Raw genomic sequence first — 23,813 nt, forward strand, 5'->3', positions numbered from 1 at the left:
ATGAATATTACTCAGCTGCAAACAAGAAGAAAATTTCACCCTTTGTGACTGCATGGATGGACCTGCTCTGCTAAGTGAAATAAGCCAGTCAGAGAAAGAAAAGTACATGATTTCATTCATATGCAGAATCTGATGAACTAAACAAATAAGCAAAATAGGAACAGACTCATAGAGAGTAAGTAGACAACTCTGGTGGGGGGGGGGGGGGGGTACTGTGGTAGGGGTAGGTTTGCAGTAAAAGAAATAGAAGAGAAAGAACTCATGGGCAGGAATAACCGTGTGCTGACTGCGGGGTGGGAGGCAGTAAGGGAGTGGGTAGAAGCACAGGAGGGATAAATGGTGACAGAAAAACAAAATAATAAAATAAAGGGGGAAATGTATACGATTTTTAAAATGACTTCTTGGTGAGTTGGTATGAAACTTAGAATAGGCGTCACGTGAAAGGTCTTAAACTATATTATGACAAATGCTGGCTATGATTATTGTTATTAATAAAAATAGGCTAAACAAGCCTAAAAATGTATTCAGCCAGACTCCATCTTCAATTATTTCTTGTTTATAGGAAATAATTAAAAAGCCATCAGAAACTAGGACCTCAACAGTTACAAAAAGGGACACAAAAGAGATTTTAAAAGGTTAATGTGTTTTAATTTCTACTTATTAACTTTAAAGACTAAACAATGAGAAGAAAAAAAGAGACTTCCAAAGATCAATCCTGATAAACATGCTATTTCATAGGTGTACAAGTGAAACTCACAGTGAGGTAAGAAAGGATCTTTCCAGAAAATCTATATTAGAGCATCTCAACTGACATTGTACCTAGAATGGCTAGACTGAAAAAAATAGGTTTGACTGGCTCAAAATGGAACCACCGGCAATCTGATGGGTGTGTGATTTGAAGGAGCATATATAATTTTTAACCCAATTATTTTGTTACCCAAGAATATTAAGATTACAATATATAGTCAGGTACTGTTTTGAATGTAACCAATTGTAACAAACATTTCTCCCGTGGGTTTATTTAACCCTAACTTTAAAATACACCCTTTTCTTACCCATAGTTTTCTTCACATTCAGAACATTCAGAAGGAGCAGTTATATAACAAAACAGAGATTAATGGGAACATAGATGCAATATATAGAAAACACTTACTTTAATTCTCTGTCCCTCTTGTCTTGCTTTGCTATTTAACTGCTTCATCTCGTGTTTTGTACCTGAGATCAAGAGGCATAAAATACTATTTCAAAATCTGTATCTCCTTTCTAATTATTGCATTTGAACTCCTAGATCCTACACCATTTTCTTCTTGAAAATAAAAATAGCAAACCATAAACAATCTAGAGAAAGGAAATATCTTCTCTAAAGGAGAGTTAACACTAAACTTTAGTACCCATCAATGCTAATGGAGGTTAGGAAGTAAAAATTATTTTATTTAATTTTTATTAACACAGCTAGATTTTCCCATTTATAAGGAAAACCATCAAAACCAGATAACCTAGTAGTTGTATAACACAACCATAGCTAACTTGTCAAAGCCTAAATAAAACACATGAAGTTTAGATCGGGAGTCATTACTCTGGGGCAGTAAGTCTCTATGATTTTTATCTCCCCTAGTCACCAAGTGTGCCAATGCTTTTCCTCCCTTTGTGACATCTCTCTTCTTTCCATTACTGTGATCTTGATCTATCCATCCTAATACAAATTTTATATCATCACAAATGAGCCAGATGAACTAACATTTTACCAGATCATTTTATTTCTTGTCACCCTTTTACATTGGTTCCATCCTTCATACTTCAACATATTGATCTTTATAAAGCACTTTGTGTCATGACCTGTATAAAGGTCTAACTTTAACTGGCTCTCTACTTCCCAAAGATAGACTATATTTCTTCTACACAAAGGTTGCCTGCCTTACCACACTGTTTACCTACAAAGCAAGAGGATTTACTATTTACTGAACTTCGTGATTTAGAAGCATTTGTACTTGTGGTTCCATCATTCCACATTTCCAGAAAGTTATCTTCATTTTTAACTTTATTCCTACAAATGCTATCTGTCCTATAATATACTTCTCAAATAATTCCTCTTCTATTAGGTCTTTCCTGACCATCCAATGTAATCTCTCCCACTTCTGTAATCCCATGTTTACCAATGAGATTAATTTTATAATTATTTGCTGCCTTAAAAGAATTAAAGTTTTATAATTTATTTAATTCTTTAGGCAAATATGACTTGTATTTCTAACCATAATTCCTGAACTCTAAAATATGCATTTATTCATGTTTTACATTTAAGAAATTGAGTGATTTTAAAATATCAGCAAATTAAAACTCAGGACCACAGTAAGCCACAAGCTACTTAAAAGCAGGCAGACAACCTTATTATCCTTATTTACAATGGTGGTTCCCACTGCTCTGCTGGAAGAAGAAACCACACTTAAGATATTCATTCCGAAGGCCTCTACCTTAAAATGTAAATGAACTATTGGGTCGGCAACTAAGTAATTGCGGGTTTCACACATATATGGCTTCAGTTGAATTTTTAGGTTTGCAGAGGTAGTACAAATGTAAAACACATTTTGTATTTGATAGTTGGCTATTCAGCTGTTAATCAGTAAAAAAAGTTTTTTGATCTGTTTTGTAGTTTTTGTTTGGCGTTCGTTGAAAAATGGAAAATCAAAAGGAACATTTTCGTCATATTTTGCTTTTTTATTTCCGCAAAGGGAAAAACGCATCGCAAGCTCATAAAAAGTTATGTGCTGTTTATGGTGACGAAGCCTTAAAAGAACAGCAGTGTCAAAATTGGTTTGCCAAATTTCGTTCTGGTGATTTTTCACTCAAAGATGAAAGACGCTCTGGTCGTCCAGTTGAAGTTGATGACGCCCTAATCAAAGCAATAATCAATTCGGACTGTCACAGTACAACACGTGAGATTGCAGAGAAGCTTCATGTATCACATACATGCATTGAAAATCACTTAAAACAACTTGGCTATGTTCAAAAACTCGATACATGGGTTCCTCACGAACTGAAAGAATCACAGTTAACGCAACGCATTAGCAGCTGCGATTTGCTAAAGAAACGTAATGAAAATGATCCATTTTTAAAACGACTGATAACTGGCAATGAAAAATGGGTTGTTTACAACAATATCAAGTGGAAAAGATCGTGGAGCAGGCCAGGTGAACCAACTCAAACAACATCAAAAGCTGATATTCATCAAAAGAAGGTTTTGTTATCAGTTTGGTGGGATTACAAAGGAATTGTCTACTTTGAACTCTTACCACCCAACCGAACGATCAATTCTGATGACTACATTGAACAACTAACGAAATTAAACAATGCAGTTGAAGAAAAGCGGCCCGAATTGACAAATCGAAAAGGTGTTGTATTCCATCATGACAATGCAAGGCCACACACATCTTTGGTCACTCGGCAAAAATTAATGGAGCTTGGTTGGGATGTTTTGCCACATCCACCATATAGTTCTGACCTTGCACCATCTGATTACTTTTTGTTTCGATCTTTACAAAACTCCTTGAATGGTAAAAATTTCAATAATGATGATGATGTCAAATCGTACCTGATTCAGTTTTTTGCTAATAAAAACCAGAAGTTTTTTGAACGTGGGATTATGATGCTGCCTGAAAGATGGCAAAAGGTCATTGATCAAAATGGGCAATACATTACAGAATAAAGTTATTTAGTTCCATGAAAAAATTGTCTTTGATTTTCTTTAAAAAATCTGCAATTACTTAGCTGCCGACCCAATACATGCCAGGTTCTCCCAAAATTCAAGCCAGTCCAACCCTTTCTGGGATCAAAATGACCTCTGTGTATTTTTACAGAGAGCATGTGAGGGGAACTAAGGCTCTATTATCCCATCTCCAGCTCGCTATTTGTCAAACTATAGAATGCTCCTAGGCTACCCTTCCACATGAATGAGAAGATGCTAAATACCTGCTAAAAATGGAGAGAGCACTAAGCAAAATTATATATTCCTTTAGCCATATCTGGTAAAAATGGTTCAGGAGTCCTAGAGAAATAATACTAAACTCAGTCAGATAAGGTAACCTTATGAATTCATTTTAATTTTCATAAAAGCTGAAAGCTATATGTTTACTCTAGCTGAATATTTTATTATTTTGGTTTTCCTTATCCCAAAATACCTGATCTATGGATTTCTGTATGAGTCTTAGAGCAACTCTTAAATCATTGTACCCTCATATTTTCATTTTCTACCTGACCTGATTTATCAAGCTGCCACCCATGTCTATTCCTGACAACTGGTCTGAAAAATGACCACTGCTGGTTGCTTTTTTAAATAAACCAAACCATCATATCCTGTCATCGAGACAGAATAGTATGTATTAAAATGAAAGACCTCTAAATGTACCGACTGTTTATCCCTTAATAACAAGTCCCTGCAATTATTCTGTGCTGAGTCATATACAGCAGCAAAACAAGTATTTGAAAGCCAACTCATCACCACATAACTACTTTTCCTCTCTTCCACTAATAGGCCTAAGTATGGAACTTAGTAAGTTAGTTATTATTAGTAGCCAGCACCCTTATCAATAAAATAAAAAAAATAAAAAATAAAAAAAGGAAGGGGGATGAGTTTAAGGTAAAGAGAAAAAACATGCCTAGGGTCACAGAGCTAGAAAGTAGAAGTAGCTTTCCCCAGCTGCCAGTAAGGTGCTCGGTTCTTCCGAGGAAGCTGAGGCTGCGTTGGGGTGAGGCCCGCACTTCATCCAATGACTAGCAGCACCGTGCTGGCCCAGCATTCCCCCTCACCATGGCCTCAGTCTCAGAGCTTGCCTGCATCTATTCGGCCCTTATCCTGCAAGACGATAAGGGCCTCACCTTCCAGCAGAGCACAGTGGGAACCACCACGACTGAGGATAAGATCAATGCCCTCATTAAAGCAGCTGGTGTAAATGATGAACCTTTCTGGCCAGGCTTGTTTGCAAAGGCTCTGGCCAATGTCAACACTGGGAGTCTCATCTGCAATGTAGGGGCTGGTGGACCTGACTCCTCCACCGCTGCCCCAGCCAAGGAGAAGAAAGTGGAGGCAAAGAAAAAAGAATCTGAGGAGTCTGATGATGACAGGGGCTTTGGTCTTTTTTACTAAACTGGCTCTTCTGAAACACAGTCACTAAAAGCTGACCTCTGTTAAAAAAAAAAAAAAGAAGAAGAAAAAAGTAGAAGTCCAGAAATAGAACCCCAACAGCCTGACTTCAATATTCAGGCTCTTAAATTCTATGCTATTCTGCCTCCCAATACACTATACTTACTAAGCAAATTTATTTTTACCATATCCTGTCCCATGTTCTCTTTTGGGATATCAATTACAGATTCTCTTCTCTTTCACCTTTCTCCTCTCTCTTCTCTCATTCCTTTAGTGTATGGCAGAAAATTTAAGACAGTTCTTCGAGTTGAGAAATCCAGACAAATCTCATGGGTAGTTTGTATCAAAAGCAAACATCACAAACTAGTAAAATCTCAAACTCATTGAGTCGTAGTTTCCTCATCTATAAAATAAAAGCACTGGATACAAATAACTAACATACCTTCTAATCTTAAAAACTCTATAATGTTGCACAATGGAGCTTTGAGGGGCTGCTGAGGCAGAGGAACGGCCTGGGGCAGTGGAGGTGAGGAGGAAGAGTGGGATGGGCTGTTAGCATGGAGGTTCATGGGCAGGGACCACGGAGGTGGAAGAGTGACGCTGGGCAGCGGACATGACCCTGATTGCAACTAGGCCTAGGGAACCCACTGATTTAATTGTGTACAGCGCTACTAGTATTAAATAAAATGCTTCACTAGGTAGTGTCACCAATCAAGTCAATAATTTGTAAGCACATAAGAAAAGCCTATTGTCACTAACAGCACCACCATCCACTTCAAGCTTTACCATCTTAAGTCAACTTCGTTTCCTTCCTCCCTTGATCTCCAAACACAATTTTATTTTTTGCAGCAAAAAGGTACTGAGCACCCATTATATATAAAGCATAACTAGACAGACAAAGCCATTTATATAAATGTTTTTGTCAGAAGAATTCTATATTCTCAAGAATGAGACAACTAAAGAGAAAGGAAATAAATTTCATTTATGTCCTTTACACATCTAAAAAAACTCAATTAAGCAGCACTGAATCAGCAAATAATTCTTAGTCATTGCACTTGAATGCAGCACATCTGCAAATTTATTGATTTAAATGTGTTTGTTACATATATACCTAATTAATTCTGATATATGTGATTAAAACCAATACTTATAAAGCACTCGCTATGTACCAGTATTATCTCATTTAATCCTTGCAACACCATTTAAAGTAGTCATATTATCCCCATTTCACAGACGAGTAAACTGAGATATGGGGAGTTTAAGTAACTTGTCCATAATCCCACAGGGTTGAGATTCATACCCAGAGAGTATAGCTCCAGAATATGTGCTCTTAACCATTGCCTTATAAAGAGGAAAAGAAATCTGAAACTGGAATAAACCATGAACACTATACTTACTAAGAAAAATCATGATATTCTCAGGCCTTTATGTCTGATACAATGACAAATATAGAAAACATATGTTCTCAGGAAATGATAAAAAAAACAAGGAAGAGACAAGAAAAATTCTTTAAATATATCTTTTGGACATGACTTAATTGAGATTTTAACTGTTCCTTTCAATCTCTGGTGCTTTGATCTCGATCACCACTTTCACATATTTCTGAAATTAACAGTGCTAGTCACATCACAATGATTTTTTATCTGTTCATACGTGTGCCTTTGTTCTACAGAGGTGAGCTATAGTTCAACAACACAGAAACCAGGACTCTAAAGTAGAAAGGTCTGAGGCACATGCCACAAGTACTATGCTGAGTGTCTCAAGCATGTTTTGTCTCATCTCCGCATTTCCTAAGAATGCTAGCCATTTCTTCTATACCATTAGATACAGTTTTTTTATTTCTGAGTCCCCTAACCAAAATTCTGCATTGAATGATGTGCTGTGGTAGTTCTGATAAAGCACATTGTGAAGTTACTTTTCTGGTGGATCTGGCAGATATACCAGACAGAAGCCCTGCTGGAATGACTTTTCCTACTTCTGAGAAAACAGGTATAAGACTAACACAATGATGAGAGCATTCCCTTTGAAAAGCTTTCTAAATAAAAACTTCAATCTATATGATTTTGTGTGGTCAAGCTTACACAGTAAAATACATAATAAAATACAGAATTAATAGGAGTCCATGTGCCAAATGTGGGTTTATAGTACTACACAAGATTATTATTTTTTCCATATAGTTTTGAATGGGGTAGAGGAGGAGAAGAGCACCTTTGAATCCATGTCAATTAGTAGCATATGTTTTATAATTTTTTTATCTCTACTGTTCAAAGTATTACATATATCCCCCCTTTTCCACCATTCGAACCCTATATCCCACCACTCTCCCATCTCCAGGCCTACTGCACTATTATCTGTGTCCATAGGTTATACATATCCTATATAATAAAAAGGTAATATGCAAATAGACCAAACGGCAGAACCAAACAACAGCAATATGCTAATGATATGCTAATGCCCCCCAACTACTTGCTATGACGTGCACTGACCAGCAGGGAGTAGACAGTAGACCAGTCACTATGACATGGACTGACCACGATGGGGCAGATACTCCGACAGGTAGGTTAGCTTGCTGCTGGGGTCCAGCTGATCAGGACTGAGCGAGATAGGCTGGACATGCCCTGGATCCCTCAGGTGGTTGCTCCCCAGTCTGATGGTGCACCGGTGGGGTTCCTCAGCCTGGCCTGTGCCCTCTTGCAATCCACTACACCACAGGGGATGTCAGAGAGGCAGTTTCAGCCAGATCCCACAGAATACTCCCCGTGGGAGGGCTCCAGACACAGGATTCACAGCCGGTGAACACTGCTGCTGCAGCATAAGCCTCTCCTGATCAGGACTGATTGGACGCGAGCCCTCGGCAGGCACAGTGGGGCTAGGATGAGCAGGAGCAGCAGGTAGGAGTTGCAGGCAGCATTGGACTTTGGGTTTCACCCTGATCCTGCAGGCCACCCAGAGGGACCCCACCGCGCATGAATTTGTGCACCGGGCCTCTAGTATACATATAAATTCTTTTGCTAATCTCTTCTTGCTCCCTCTTTCCCCCACTTCCCACTGAAATTTGTCAGTCTGTTCCATTCTTCTATGCTTCTGGCTCTAGTTTGTTCATCGTTTGTTTTGTTCATTATATTCAACATATAAGTGAGATCATGTGATACTTATTTGTCTCTGACTGGCTTATTTCACTTAGTATTAATACCCTTGAGGTCCCTCCATGCTGTCTATATAAAAGGTTAAGATATCCTTTGTTTTCAACAGCTGCATAGTATTACATGGTGTAAATGTACCACAGCTTTTTTATCCACTCATCTACTGCTGGGCACTTGAGTTGTTTCCAGATCTTGGCTATTGTAAATAATGCTGTTATGAACATAGAGGTGCATACATTCTTTCTGATTGATGTTTCAGGATCTCAGTATATATTCCTAGAAGTGGGATCACTGAGTCAAACAGCAATTCCATTTTTTAATGTTTTTGAGGAAACTCCATACTGTTTTCCATAGTGGCAGTACTGTCTGCATTCCCACAAGCAGTGTACCAGCATTTCTTTTTCCTCCACATCCTCGCCAGCACTTATTGTTTGTTGATCTATTGATGACAGCCTGTCTGTAGGTGTGAGGTGGTACCTCATTGTTGTTTTAATTTGCATCTCTCTGACGATTAGTGACTTTGGGCATTTTTTCATGTCTATTGTCCATCTGCATGTCCTCTTTAGAGAAGTGTGTTTAGGTCCTCCGCCATTTTTTAATTGGATTGTTTGTCTCTCTTTTGTTGAGTACTTTATATATTTGAAAATTAAACCTTTATCAGATATATCATTAGCATATATGCTCTCCTATACAGTGGGTTCCCTTTTCATTTTGACGCTGCTTTCTTTTGCTGTGCAGTAGCTTTTTAGTTCGATGTAGTCCCATTTGTTTATTATTTCCTTTCTTTCTCTTGCTCTAGGTAATGTATTGGTGAAAATTCTGCTACATGAGATGTCTGATAATTTGCTGCCTACATTTTCTTGTAGGATTTTTATGGTTTCATGACTCACATTTAAGTCTTTTATCCATTTTTAGTTTATTCATGTGTGTTAAAGTATCTTCTATTGTGGCCTCTTTACTTCTATTGTGTAAAGTGTTTTCAAATATTACAAGACTAGAGGCCTGGTGCACAAAATTTGTGCACGGGGGCTGGGGAGGGTGGAAGGGGAGAGGTTGTCCCTCAGCCCAGCCTGCACCCCCAACTGCCCAAATCTGCTGGCCTGGTCACCCTTAACTGCCCACAACTGCCCTCCCCTGCAAAGCATCTTGTGGTGGCTGTCTTGTGTCCACATGGGGACAGACAATTTTGATCACCACATGGGGGCAGCCATCTTATATCTTGGAGTGACGGTCTATTTGCATATTACTCTTTTATTAGATAGGATTAAATATTTTCTATTATTAATGTAAAGTTATTTTTTAAATGGTTCAATATGCTATGACAGAAATGTTTTATTTATACAACTGGAGGCCCAGTGCACAAAATTCCCTCAGCCTGGCCTGCACCCTCTCCAATCAGGGACCCCTCGAAGGATTTCTTACTGCCAGCTTACAGGGATCAGGCCAAAACGAGTAGTCAAACATCCCTCTTGCAATCCGGGACTATTGGCTCCTAACCGCTCACCTGCCTGACTGCCTGCCTGGTTGCCCCTAACCATTCTGTCTGTCAGCCTGCTAGCCCCCAACTGCCTCCCTGCCAGCCTGCTAACCTCCAATTGCCCCCCCTGCTGGCCTGCTCTCCCCACCTCCCCTCCCCACTGGCCTGCTCACCCCCAACCGCTCCCCTACTGGGCTCCTCTCTCCAAACTGGCCCCCCTGCTGTCCTGATCATCTCCAACAGACCCTCACCGACAGCCTGCTTTGCCCCCAACTGGCCCCCCTGCTAGTCTGCTTACCCCCAATAGCCCTGTCCCCCACCAACCTGATTACTCACAACTGCTGTCCCATCCTGGCTGATCACCCACAACTGCCCTCCCCTCTTGGCCTTTAACCACATCTAACTTTGGCCCTCCCACTATGGCTTTGTCCAGAAAAACATCCAGAAGGTCTCCTGGAAGGTCTCCCAGTCTAATTAGCATATTACCCTTTTATTAGTATAGAGGCCTGGTGCACAGGTGGGGGCCAGCTGGTTTGCCCAAAAGGGTGTCCTGGATCAGGGTGGGTGTTCCCTTGCGGCATGGGGCAGCCTGGGCGAGGGGCCTGTGGTGGTTTGCAGGTGGGGCCATGCCCCCATGGGGCGAGGGTTCCCACTGGGGGGGGGGGGGGGGGAGGGGGAAGGGGCAAGGCGTGGCCAGCCTGGGTGAGGGGCTGAGGGCTATTTTCAACCTGGCCATAGCCTCTTTAGGATGGGGGGATGGGGGGTGGGATCCAGCTAGAGTGCCTAGCCAGCCTGGGTGAGGGGCTGATGGCTGTTTGCAGGCTGGTCAAGCCCCTCAGTGGGGACCCTCACCCCTTGGGGGTGTGGCCATCCTGGGTGAGGGGTTGAGAAGCCTCACGCATCCCGGTGATCCAGGCTCCCTCCCTCCCTCCCTCCCTCCTTCCTTCCCTCCTTCCTTCCTTTCTTTTTTTTCAGTGCCTCCTTGAGCGGAAGCCAGGGCTGGCTGGAAGCAGGTATCTGGGATTTATTTATCTTCTATAATTGAAACTTTGTAGCCTTGAGTGGAGGCCATGGACAGCCAGAATGGGCAGGAAGCTTGGCTTCCTCCATCGCCATGGTAAACCCAAGCCTCCTGCTCACTCCAGCTCTGTGGCTGCTGCCATCTTTGTGGGGATTTATTTATCTTCTATAATTGAAACTTTGTAGCCTTGAGTGGAGGCCAGGGCTGGCCAGGGTGGGCAGGAAGCTTGGCTTCCTCCATCACTGGGGGAAACCCAAGCCTCCTGCTCGCTCCAGCTCTGCGGCCACCACCATCTTTGTTGGTTAAATTGCATACTCGCTCCTCATTGGCTGGTGGGCGTAGCTGAGTGATGGTCAATTTGCATGTTTCTCTTTTATTAGCATAGATATGATAACGTCTAAAAAAATTTCATTCACATAATTTCATTAAAGTTTAAATTGACTTGTGTATACTTTTTTTTTTTTTAAATATATTTTATTGATCTTTTACAGAGAGGAGGAGAGAGGGATAGAGAGCTAGAAACGTCGATGAGAGAGAAACATTGACCAGCTGCCTCTTGCACACCCCCCACCGGGGATGTGCCCGCAACCAATGTACATGCCCTTGACCGGAATCGAACCTGGGATCCTTCAGTCCACAGACTGATGCTCTACCACTGAGCCAAACCGGTTTTGGCTGACTTGTGTATACTTTCAATAAAATGTGTCAAACTAGTTTTTAGCCAACATTAATACTTATTTCTGAATGTTAAAAAACAACATACTAAAATACTCAGGAGAATGATGTACTTTGGTTAACACAGATTCTTATTTACAAAATTATATCCATCTTTACCTTATGGAAAAAAATAGTCAAGATAGTAAATAATAAAACCCCAAAAGTTGATAACTTTCCTATAAATAACTTCTGTGGAAAGTTTCAAAGACACCCACAAATGTCTATGCTGCTGAGAAGAGTTCAGGGTAAAAATAAATGGTTTGAAACTATAAATGAAACATAACTTCTTAACTAGCCCATTAAATCATTTTAGGCTCAAAATCATGACTGGCATAATAAGAGAAAAGTTAGTGGAAGAGTGGATTTCAATGGGGGGGAAAAAAACCTTAAGAAGGGTTAGCATTAAATCACTTATTTATCTGACCTTTCAGTAGATAGGTAGCTATATATATGTATATATATATTTGTATGGCAGACTGGAAATATCTAGAGATTAATCTTGTTTTTAAAATAGAAAACTAGTTCATTATTAAAAAAAAATTTAACTTCTCACTGCACACAATATACACTCAAAAAATAAATAAAGAGTGAAAGTGGCATTTCATATTTGACCTACATATCAAATGACAACAAGAAAAGAAAGATTTGCTTTGCAGTCCATTTCTGGAGGAAATTATTGCAAGAACATGAATATTTACTGGTAAATGCTTTGATACATTCTAATGTTCTCCTCTCCTAAAATCCTACTTAGTACTCAACTAGAAAAATATTGAAAATTTGAAAGGAAAGTAAATATAAAGTACAATGGCACCATTAAATACATTTTAAGAAATAACATGTTATCACACAGTAACTCAAGCCTCTGAAAGTAATCATACATTTGTACACTTGAAACCTGTATAATTTTATTAACCAGTATTACCCAATAAATTTAATTCAAAAGAAAAATATAATCCAGTATTAATGAATAGTATTATGTTCTCCACTATGTAAAATCCCTACTTTAAAATCTAAACAGGAAACCAGCCTTTCCTATTCACAATATTATTCAAAGAATCAAAAACCTTTAAATCTGGAAAGAAATTTAAACATCAACTCATTGAACCATCCCCAAATCAAATAAGGTGTCCAAGACTAAAGGTCAAGTGCATAGTAAAGTCAACAGTAAATCCAAGTCTTGTGATAGAGAGGACAGTGCTTTTTACACTAACCCGGTTTTCTCATCACTGATTCCTGAAAAGGAAATTCTTTAACTTTTAACAGTCACTCTCTACATTTTTTGTATTACAAATGACTATCCTAGTTCTTCCCAAAGTATTTAAAATAAATTAAACATAGGCTACAGCAGTGTAATAGCAAAACTACATACTTTAGTATTTTAAGTCAGCATTTTTCAATGCCAAACAATATAACTCATATAATTCAGTTTTCCTTCCACTTAAAGCCAATTTGCTTCTAGGGATAAGAGCCCTTAAATTTTATGCTTATCTATCTTCTCTTGGTTAGCTCTGAGAGAAACAAATGTTCATTAATCATTCAAAGTATGACCTTTTGGGGAAGGTATGTCTTAACCTCACCAATTTGTCAGGGAGTCTAGGAAACAGTGTTTAATTTTATTGTCAATTCTTTGGTCCAATTTTTAGTCTCTCAATTTAATATTTTAAAGTTTCATGGGATTTTTGTTGTTGTTTGCTCATTGCTGGGAGAACCTCTAACCCACTGACCTTTCATTGTGTAGAACATTAGCTTGGTCCTATTTTCTCTTAACTGCCAACCAAGAAATGTCATCCATTATATGTGTTTTGATATGCTTCTATGAGACAGGGCTATAGCATCCCTAATATAAACAGCTGATGACTACTAGAGCAAATATGGAAGACAGGAGACTAGAAGCTGGTACTTGGAAAGCTAGTGCTATCTCTCAAAACAAATAAACAATACATGAAGAAAAATGGCCATGTATGGAGAATATTTAGTGAGGCATTACAAGTTCTTCCAATTTTAGTAGAGTATTATAAGTAGTCTAGGTGTAGAAATTACACCAGGAATATTTTCTTCATTTTAAGAGATAAAGTATCAATGTATGATAGTTAATAGAAAATTAAACCTACTATGAAGGTACCGGATATTCTATATTCCAATGAATCTAAGTTAATCTTCATTTCTTTTAAAAAACCTGAGTTCGTATATGAAAGAACTTATTTGGCAAATTATCTTTACAGTTTTAATCAAGGGTTGATGAACACACTTACTCTAGATGAGTCATAAGAGGGGCTTGGTTGACCACTTGTTCCCCAAGATGGTGTACTTCCTCGTTCATCCATACCTATGAAGAGAAGAAAGTGAGAGATATAACCCAAAAGGGTACTATGATGGATGTTTCTTTGGTACAACAGAAGAGTACAATTCAGCGAGTGACATATGTATTTTCCTGAAACTGACTATGGTATATATCAATCTTTGTCTCAGAAACCAGTAGAAAATAAATTCTATCAGAGCATCTTCATCAGTGCTTCATAAAATGCTCTATATATACTGCAGAATTTCCATACCAAAATATATCTTGGGAGACTTTCCACTAAGGCATAATTTGGGCCTCTCCATCTTTATCCCCATCCACTGCTACTTCTAAGAGTAGATGAACCCTCACAGGTTTCTACAGTTTAATACTGCCTCATGAAAATATAAAGAATTCTGTTCTTAAGGATAAAACATAGTAAATGAAGCAAGTTAAATAACTGTTCAAGTTAATAAAACTGGTTTCTATCAGAGCATTGATTAGATATTCTTAAAGACAGCAAACTAAATCAAGCCATATCAAATCAACATTAGTTACATCAAAGCTAATCAAAATGACATGAGAACTCAACCTAGAAAAAAAATTTCTAAATCTAAATCCAAATAAATATATCCACGGTTATAAAAAAATGCACAGGAAAAGTCAAAGTGAGAAGAATTGGTAACCATTAACAACAAAACAATTCATTGTATTACTTAATGTACCTTCTGAAGCTTTGGTTCCATTATTTTCACCTTTTAATCAGTCCCCAGAAAAATTTGAGAGATGGAGATCTCTCAATCCAGCCATCTCTCCCTTTTCTGTTTTGAAGACCAGTCTTTTTCATCCTTGACACCTAATGGTATAATTTACCAACCCCTCTGAGCTTCTTTTTATGACAAAATGCAAATAGTGGACTTTTTTCTTTTTTTGTTTCATTCTCGCATGAGAAAACTCTAGATGTTAAAAAGAAACATCCCACTAATTTTAAAACCTCTTTTTCTTTAAAAAAAAAAAAAATCATTTTAAGTCTTCTGTAATTTAAATGAGAATGTGATGTGTAGTAAGTTAAATGCCCCAAATTCTCCAGTAACTGGCCAGCATTCCTAAAGCTCTTTTAGAGGAACTGAATTACCAATTGAAGGGTTAAGTGACAAAAAGCAGGGAAAAGTCAGCTTCCAAAGTAAAATCTACTAATTATTAATTAGAAGGACCCTAATTCTTTTGATGAATCTGAATTTCTTATATTAACATATATATATATATATATATATATATATATATATATATATATATATATATTTAAAGTTTTTAAAAACAGTAGAGAAATGATGAGTACCTAACTAAAGACCACACCATAGGCACAATTTCAAGTGAAAACAAAGTTTTGAAAACACAGAGATTTATGCACAAAACTAGAAATGTTATGTTCATTCTTTGAGTATTATCAAAATTCTCATTTACAGTTCTATCTTACTGAAACGTACTTTGTTACCATCTCTCTATGGGCTATTTTCCAAGCATTTTCTTCACAACCAACACTAGAACAGTAGATATGATTCCCAGGAGACCCGATTCAAGACAAAGGCTAGCATTAACCTACAAAATCCACTTTTATAAAACTTTCTTTTTAAATACTTTCCATTTGCAATTATTTTTCTATATGAGGTAAAAAAATAAATAAATAAATAAATAATTATAATATACTAGAGCCTGCATAAAATTCATGCACTGGGTGAGAGGAGTCCCTCAGCCGGGTCTGCACTCTCTTCAATCCAGGAACCCTTGGGGGATGTCCAATTGCTGGTTTAGGCCCGATCCTGTAAACCGCCAGTCAGACATCCCTCTCCCAATCCGGGGCTGCTGGCTCCTAACCGCTCGCCTGCATGCCTGCCTGATCATCCCTAACTGCTCTACCCTGCCAGCCTGATTGCCTCCTAACTGCCCTCCCCTGCTGGCCTGATCTCCCCTAACCACCTCTGCTTCAGCCCCTGCCACCGTGGCTTTATCCAGAAGGACTTCCGGACGATGTCCAATCTAATTAGCATATTACTTTTATAGTATAGATGACCAACATAAAATATAAAAATAAATTGGCTACTGTGAAAGCAGGGCCTCAAATATTTGTACCCCCTGTACAATATTCAAATTATCTATCAAATGGGTTAAACAAAATGTGGTATATACTTACAATGGAATATTATTCAGCCTTAAAAGAAAAAAAATTCTTACATATGTGAAAAATGGATGAACTTGAGAGCATTATATTAAATAGGCCAATCACAAAAGGACAAATACTGTATGATTCCACTAATATGAGGTCTCGAGAATATGAGTCAAATTCAATGAGATAGAAAACAGAACGGTGGGACTAAAGTGGGAAACATCACACTTTCATTAAATATTTATAACAACGGAAATTTATTTTGATGATCTCATGCTAATGAAAATAATCAGACCATAATTTATTCAGTTTAGGATTGAATTGTTTTACCAGTATATCAAGTAATAAACCAGTATATCAAGTTAATAAACATGAGGCCTTTGTATTATTTCAAATACAATTCTAAATGAGAATATAGGAAAGATGGGTGCCTGCTACAGAAAACATCTGACAAATTTCAAAAGAGGTGCATGAAATTTTGTGAAAACACATACTCAATTTTCATCAAGTGACAATAATTACTTCCACAGCATGAAAGAGCAAAGATTAATTAAATAAATGATAATTAATTAGGCCACAGCTAAAGAAGGCTACATTCCAATAATACTGGACATTGCAGGGAGCCTCAAGGGTGCTAAAGAATAACAAGGGTCTGGCTATGTTTTTATACTCAGAGTTCTATAGTTTTATTGTTAACATATCCAGACTATGAATGGAAGGTCGTGGCTGGCACTGACAAAGGCAAGAGTCATCTTTAGGCATCAATGATTCCTTTCTGCTGAAGACAATGTCTGTATAAACATAAAAATATGATAGGAATAATAATCTTTCCAAAGCTTCAGCCATAAGATCAAAGCAAGCATAAAAAAAGAAATTACACACAGAAAATAAACTTAATACAGAAAGTATACATAGAGATCAAAATCTGAAAAACTATCACAAGAAAATACATCATAGTTAAATAGTGATTACAATGCCGGGTCAATGTAGTTCAATGGTTGAACCTCTACCTAGGAACCAGGAGGTCATGGTTTCATTCCCGGTCAAGGCACATGCTCTGGTTGTGGGTTCCATCCCAGAATGGGGTGTGCAGGAGGCAGCCAATCAATGATTCTCTTTCATTACTGATGTTTCTATCTTTCTCTCCCTCTCCCTTCTTCTCTGAAGTCAATAAAAATATTTTTCTAAAAATACAGTGATTACAAGAGAAAACATTTCTATTAAAATGCATCTAAACCATCATTGTTCAATATTTTCTTTCCTTCCCATTTCTAGTCTATCTATACCAATTTAAGTTTTAGAAAAGCAAGTTCCACAATTGACAAGATTAAAATGGTAGATGAAAGAGAAAGTTTACCAATAATTAAGTGGTAGAAACACTTTTATTCTTGCATAATATTCTAATATGTTAATCTGATTTATTCCATAAGTAAGATTAAGAGTTAATGATCAATCAGACCATCAAACCTCAGAGGGAAGGAAGGGGAGGGTGGGGATAAAGGGGAGAGATAAAAAGACTTGTTGCCGAAACCGGTTTGGCTCAGTGGATAGAGTGTCAGCCTGCGGACTCAAGGGTCCCAGGTTCCATTCCGGTCAAGGGCATGTAACTTGGTTGCGGGCACATCCCCAGTGGTGGGTGTGCTGATTGATAATTCTCTCTCATCGGTGTTTCTAACTCTCTATCCCTCTCTCTTCCTCTCTGTAAAAAATCAATAAAATATATTTAAAAAAAAAAAAGACTTGTATGCATGCATATAAGCCTAACCAATAGACACAGACAACAGGGAGGGGGGAGGGTATGAGTGGGGGAGGGGGGAGAATTAAGGGAGGATAAGGACACATATGTAATACTTTAATCAATAAAGAAATTATAAAAAATTTAAAAATTAATGAATAAATTAACTAATATAGAGATTAAAAGACTTTCCTTATTTAATCTTTTATATATAGAATCTCTTAAGTGCCTGCTTTTCTGAATGGAACCAATTAGTCCATGTGTCCCATTTTAAAAGACATACTATTCTTATCTATTTATTTTCCCAATTCTTTCTTTTTTTTAATATATTTTTTTAAATAAATTTTTATTGTTCATATTATTACAAATGTTCTTCCCCCCCCCCCCTCCATTGCTCTCCTCCACCAGGTTCCCACCCCACCCTCTGCCGTTTCTCCACCCTCCACTGTCCTCATCCACAGGTGCACAGTTTATATTCAGTCTCTTCCCACACCCCCCTCTCCCCTTTTCCCCAAGAATCATCAGTTCACTCCCCTTCCATATCTCTGATTCTATTATATTCAACAGTTACTATTGTTCATCAGATCTTTTTTTTTAATTTCCTTGGTTTTTAGATTCACTTGTTGATAGTTACGTATTTGTTGTTCATAATTTTTATCTTTATTTACTTTCTCTTCCGAAAGAACCCGCTTCAGCAATTCATATAATTCTGGTTTGGTGGTGATGAACTCCTTTAGCTTTTTTTTATTAGTGAAGCTCTTTATCTGACCTTCAATTCTGAGTGATAGCTTTGCTGGATAGATTATCTTTGGCTGTAGGTTCTTACTATTCATCACCTTGAATATTTCTTGCCATTCCCATCTGGCCTGCATGGTTTCTGTAGAAAAATCAGCTGGCAATCGTATAGGTGCTCCTTTATAGGTAACTACCTGCTTTGCTCTTGCTGCTTTTAATATTCTCTCTTTGTCTTTGGATTCCTTTTGTTTGGAGTTCTGTGCGCTTCCTGGACTAGTAAGTCTAATTCTTTCACCAGGTGGGGGAAGTTTTCTGTCACTATTTCTTTCAGTATGTTTTCGATATCTTGCTCTCTCTCATCTTCTGGGACCCCCATAATTCTGATGTTGGTTCGCCTGAAGTTGTCCCAGAGGTTTCTTACATTATCTTCAATTTTCTGGATTCTCTTGCCTTCTAGCTTCTGTGGAGGAGTGTCTTCTGGCTCTTTATGTTCCAAATCTTTGACTTGATTCTTGCAATTTTCCATTCTGTTTTTAGGACTCTATATAATATTTTTTATTTCAATGTATTCTTGATTTCTTGTTGATCACTTATCATTTCTTGTTGATTCCTTATTAATTCTAGTTGATCCCTTTTCATATCCTCATAGGTCTTATCGATCTTTTCTGGAAATTTTTGAAAAACCTTATAAGCGTAGATTTGAACTCTATATACAGTCGCTTTTTGTCCTCCATTTCTTTCGTTTGTGATCTATTTCGTCTCAGCATTTTCGCAGCTTCCCTGATGGGTGGAGCCTACAGCTTTGGCTTCCGTCAGCCCTGCCCTATGCGGCTCCTGAGTCTCAGGGTCCTTCAGTACTCGTTGCAAGCGCCTGTGAGAGAAAGGTGCCCTCGATTTTCGCCTGCTACCAAACAGTCTAGGCTTTCCCCCAATGAGCCCGGAACTGGGGTTCAGTTCAGGTGTAAGTGGGATTGGAAGTGGCGTTCAGAGCAGTCTGGAGCCCCTGTCTCCTTCCCGCCAGGGCAATCACGCGGCACAGCCAACCGTCCCTTCTCTGCGCTCAATGTGCTCGCCTCCGGGACCTCCTTTCGCCGCTCCTCCGGAGTTCCGCCTTACAGCCCAGCTCCCTCTGTTTGAGCCTGGGTCCCCAGGGTCTGGCCTAGAACTGGGGTTCAGAGCAATCGGAACTGGGGCCCAGCACAGTTGGAGCTTTTATCTCCTTCCTGCTAGGGAACGCCAGCCAGGCACTTAGCTGCCCCTCCTCTCCGACTCCATCCTCTACGTGCGTGCCGCATGTCTCCGTACCTTAGGCTTTTACAGCTCCTCTGCTCTTCCTTCTGGTTTTCTCCTTGCTTCTCGTTGTAGAATTTCCAGTCAGTTGACTTTCCTGTAGTTCTGGTTAATGTCCATTTCATATTTTAGTTGTATTTTATTGAAATTGTTGTGTGCGGCTGCGGCTAGGTGTTTACCTGTGCAGCCATCTTGGATTCTCCATACTATTCTTATTTAATATTTTCCAGTAAAGAACACTAAAATTTTAGATTTTATATCTAAAAACCATGGTTGTAAATTCAACAAAGTAATATGCTTCCTTCTTTTGTTAAAACGTTTAATAGAGAAAGTAATGAAGCAAAACATAAATTACTATATACACTGGCAATTCCCTAAGAAACTGGGACCCTAGATAAGGAGTTAAGATGGAAACCAAGTTTTTGAGGTGTTAGAGAGCAAGACTCTTGGAGGAGCAAGTAAACTTCTTGGCAAAGGTCAACAGATGGCATTACTCTTTTCTATAAAGAACTCAGTTACAGTCTACCTGCTTCATTTCCACTGCCACCATCCTTTGTTTTTGACCAAAAGTTTTTTCTTTCTTGAATCAATCATAAAATTCTTTCACAGCTTCTCTTCTATCCCCTCTTTCATTCTTCAAGCAGAATCCTATAGACTTCTACAAGTGTTAGCAAAAACTAAAAACAGATTTTTTAGGGGATTGACTTTTATATACCATAAGTATCAGCCTTCCCCCCATATGGACCCCAACAATACTGAGTCTGTGTATATAAAGCATTTCTTAAGGTTTGGTGAAGTTCAGTCAAGACCTGCCTAGAGGTAAAAAGGGTCAATGAGAAGCAAAGTTGCACAGTTCCTTCCCTTCTCACTTGACACTGCCGGACCTATACCAAATCCACTGCCACGCTAGATTCAGAGACTAGGGTAAAGTGAGAAACAGGACTGGAATTGGGAAAATATTTCAGGTAGTAGTAGGGAGTCTAGTGAGCTGAGAAGGGATGAAAGAAAGAAGGAAGATGGTACAAAGAATGAAGAGGAGAAAAGTAGTTAGGATATCCCTGAAACAAAGCTGGTAATAAGTCAATACGGCCTCTCTGCTTGACATCATGCCCAAGTCCAGTGATTGGCAAACTGCAGCTCACGAGCCACATGCGGCTCTTTGGCCCCTTGAGTGTGGCTCTTCCACAAAATACCACGTGTGGGTGCTCACATACAGTGCGATTGAAACTTCGTGGCCCATGCACAGAAATTTCAATCATTGTACTGTTGATATTTGGCTCTGTTGACTAATGAGTTTGCCGACCACCGCCCAAGTCTATTCTTCAGGAAAAGAAACATCTATAACATAGGGAGTAAGAGCCCAGGGGAGTGTAATAGCCTCATACATCTCTGGCTTGGGCTCGCATGCGCGTGCGTGCTTTCTCTCTCTCTCTCTCTCTCTCTCTCTCTCTCTCTCTCTCTCTCTCTCTCTCTCTCTCTGTGTGTGTGTGTGTGTGTGTGTGTGGTGTGTGTGTTAGATACACACACATACATACACACGCACACACGCATGCACTGCCTTTGATAGCAATACAAAAATACCACATCCCAATACTTATAAATAAGGGAAAGACAATACACTTTGCAGGATTGCCATCTGCTATAGGGTGATTCAATAAATGATTTGATGAAATAAATCTCATGGGAGAAGGCTATATCAAATAACCAAAGCTATGAATGTGTCTCTTCATAGCTTCTTTACTCAATTTTATTTATGGAATAATGATATTCCTTTAGGTAAGATTTAAAGGCTGCCATCAATTTAAAAATGATATATACCTAAAAACCTACCAACACCATTTTATTATATTTTTCAGATTTTTTTATACTCATAAAGTGAATCTACCAATGTGTTTTGCTAGAAATTCACTGTGAAATAGGGTCAATTAGAATAGAATAGCAAATCTTTGGTGCTTTTTGCTATATATTAACGAGAAACAAATAAAATAGAAAAGCTATAGAAATACTAAAATTGTAAAACTTAAGAGAAGTTAAAATATGCTGCTTCATATGAAGTATATAAAATTGATTACTCAGAAATAATTAATTCTGTACAAAGAACTGTTAAAGTCTAATTTTTTTTTAAGTATCTAAAAAAAAAATAAGACTAGTAAAAAAAAATAAGGATTTGCCTTCTCAGGTCATTTTTTCAAATTCAATCATAATTTGGTATTGTTGAGAACAGGTAGGGACATTATAGTGCCAAAGTACACTAGAATAGCCGAAACCGGTTTGGCTCAGTGGTAGAGCGTCAGTCTGTGGACTGAAAGGTCCCAGGTTCGATTCTGGTCAAGGGCATGTACCTTGGTTGCGGGCACATCTCCAGTAGGGGGTGTGCAAGAGGCAGCTGGTTGATGTTTCTCTCTCATCGACGTTTCTAGCTCTCTATCTCTCTCCCTTCCTCTCTGTAAAACAATCAATAAATATATATTTTTTTTAAAGTACACTAGAATAAAAGTAGTAAACACGTGGCTAATTTCAAGAAAACAAATAATTTTGAAAATAACTTTCAAACACAGTAATTTTATGTTTTTAGGCACATCACTATATTAAAAAATGCCCTGTAAAGATATAATTAAACAGGATATTCCAGTGATTTAATTGAAAAAGAGAAGCTCAAAAGGAAATGACAGTCTACCTTTTCAAGAAAAATAGAAACTGCATGATGGCCACAGGTTGAAACTAAGTTCCCAGAGGGCATGCAGATATTTTGTATTAGGCTTGGAACTATCTAGTACCTAGTATCTTGAGAATCTGCTCTGACTGTCTGAAGAGACATTCTAACCCTGACCAAGCTCTTGAGTAGTCTCCAAACCTCCCCTAAAGGAGTATCAAGTCTAAGGAAAAGGAAAGCCCTCCCACTGCACCTGCCGGCGGGAAAAATAGCAATAAGACTCTTCAAACTAAATATCAAAGCTCTCCCCTAAAATACATTGCCAATTTACTTTCTTCCATAGAGCAGTAAAGACAGTCAACTCTTTTTAAAAGGGCTTGATGACTTTCTCTGACTCTGGATGAGTCTCAGCAAAAAAAATCTCTCTACACAGACTTTCAGTGGTACAAACCCATTAGGTTTACCTAATAAACATTCCTAGAATATGACCTATGACTATTTTTAACATGATCATTTTAATCCAAACCACCATCATCTCTGACCTGTAAACAAGGGTTTCTCTTCTTGCCTCTCTCTTACAGTCTATATTATCAAATCATGACAATCCAACGCTCAAAATTTACCACTGGCATACTATCTCATTCAGATTAAAATCCATTAATCTGCTACAATCCCTCTCATTTTATCTCCTACTAGGAGCCCAGTGCATGAATTCGTACACCTTGAAGGGAACTGTGGGCCGCAAGGCTGCAGTGGGCACAGAGGCAGGTCTCGGCCCATTCTCCAAGACCCGTCCAGCCCTTCCCATCACAGCCCATGGTCACCTGTCTGCTGGCAGCCCTGCTCCCACCACTGCCGCTCCCACGCACTGATGGTGCCAGCCTCGCTTTTACCCACTGCTGGTGCTGGCCCCAATAGCTCTGTGCCGTCAGCAGGTGCAAGCGGCAGCAGCTGCCCCGACTGCACCTCAGGAGCAGGGGGAGATGGAGAAGCCCTTAGGAGCAATCAGGGCTGGCAGCTGCCACTCACACCCACTGATGGTGCTGAGTGATTGGACCAGTGCTGGGCACCCATAGCAGATGTGAGCGGCAGCTCTGGTGCCAGTAGTGGGTATAAGTGGGGCCAGCATCAGTAGCACGTGTGAGTGCCAAGAGGGACCATGGCGCAAAGGAGCAAAGATTTTTCAGTAACCACCAGAGGCTCACCCCTATGACAGCAACCAGCACCCCACCTTGGTCTGGCACCCCCACTCACCTACTCCACATCCCACTGTGGCTAACCCCTGGTGGTCAGTGCATGTCATAGCAACTGATTGCGCAGTTGTTCGGTTGTTCTGCCATTCAGTCTATTTGCATATTGTCCTTTTATTATGTAACATTATTATTTCTCTTGGATCACTTTACATAAAAATCATGGTCCTTGCTTTTGCTCAAACACACCAAGCAAGCATGCTTCCTCCTTAGGGC

General features: G+C 38.9%; 3 protein-coding genes across 7 annotated transcripts in view; 1 reads left to right on the plus strand and 2 right to left on the minus strand.

Annotated features, from left to right (window-relative positions):
• Window positions 1–23,813, minus strand: part of CGNL1 (cingulin like 1) — a 526,252-nt gene that overhangs the window by 398,826 nt on the left and 103,613 nt on the right. The window lies entirely within an intron of this gene.
• TCF12 (transcription factor 12) overlaps window positions 1–23,813 on the minus strand; it is a 310,815-nt gene that overhangs the window by 183,429 nt on the left and 103,573 nt on the right. For 3 of the 5 annotated variants that reach the window (XM_084877301.1, XM_084877299.1, XM_084877300.1), the window contains exon 4: window positions 13,745–13,818. In XM_084877301.1, coding sequence (XP_084733427.1) covers window positions 13,745–13,818 — 74 coding nt within the window. Of the gene's footprint in view, window positions 1–1,153; window positions 1,216–13,744; window positions 13,819–23,813 lie in introns of all 5 variants that reach the window. The other 2 variants (XM_084877302.1, XM_084877303.1) reach the window with 1 other exon arrangement.
• Window positions 4,802–5,137, plus strand: LOC311611925 (large ribosomal subunit protein P1-like; the record flags this gene model as incomplete). Its single annotated transcript, XM_084864478.1, has 1 exon — window positions 4,802–5,137. One exon carries the CDS (start codon window positions 4,802–4,804, stop codon window positions 5,135–5,137), a length of 336 nt encoding a protein of 111 aa, XP_084720604.1.

Source organism: Pipistrellus hanaki, assembly GCF_964339955.1.
Source record: "Pipistrellus hanaki genome assembly, chromosome: 1".
Taxonomy (NCBI): domain Eukaryota; kingdom Metazoa; phylum Chordata; class Mammalia; order Chiroptera; family Vespertilionidae; genus Pipistrellus; species Pipistrellus hanaki.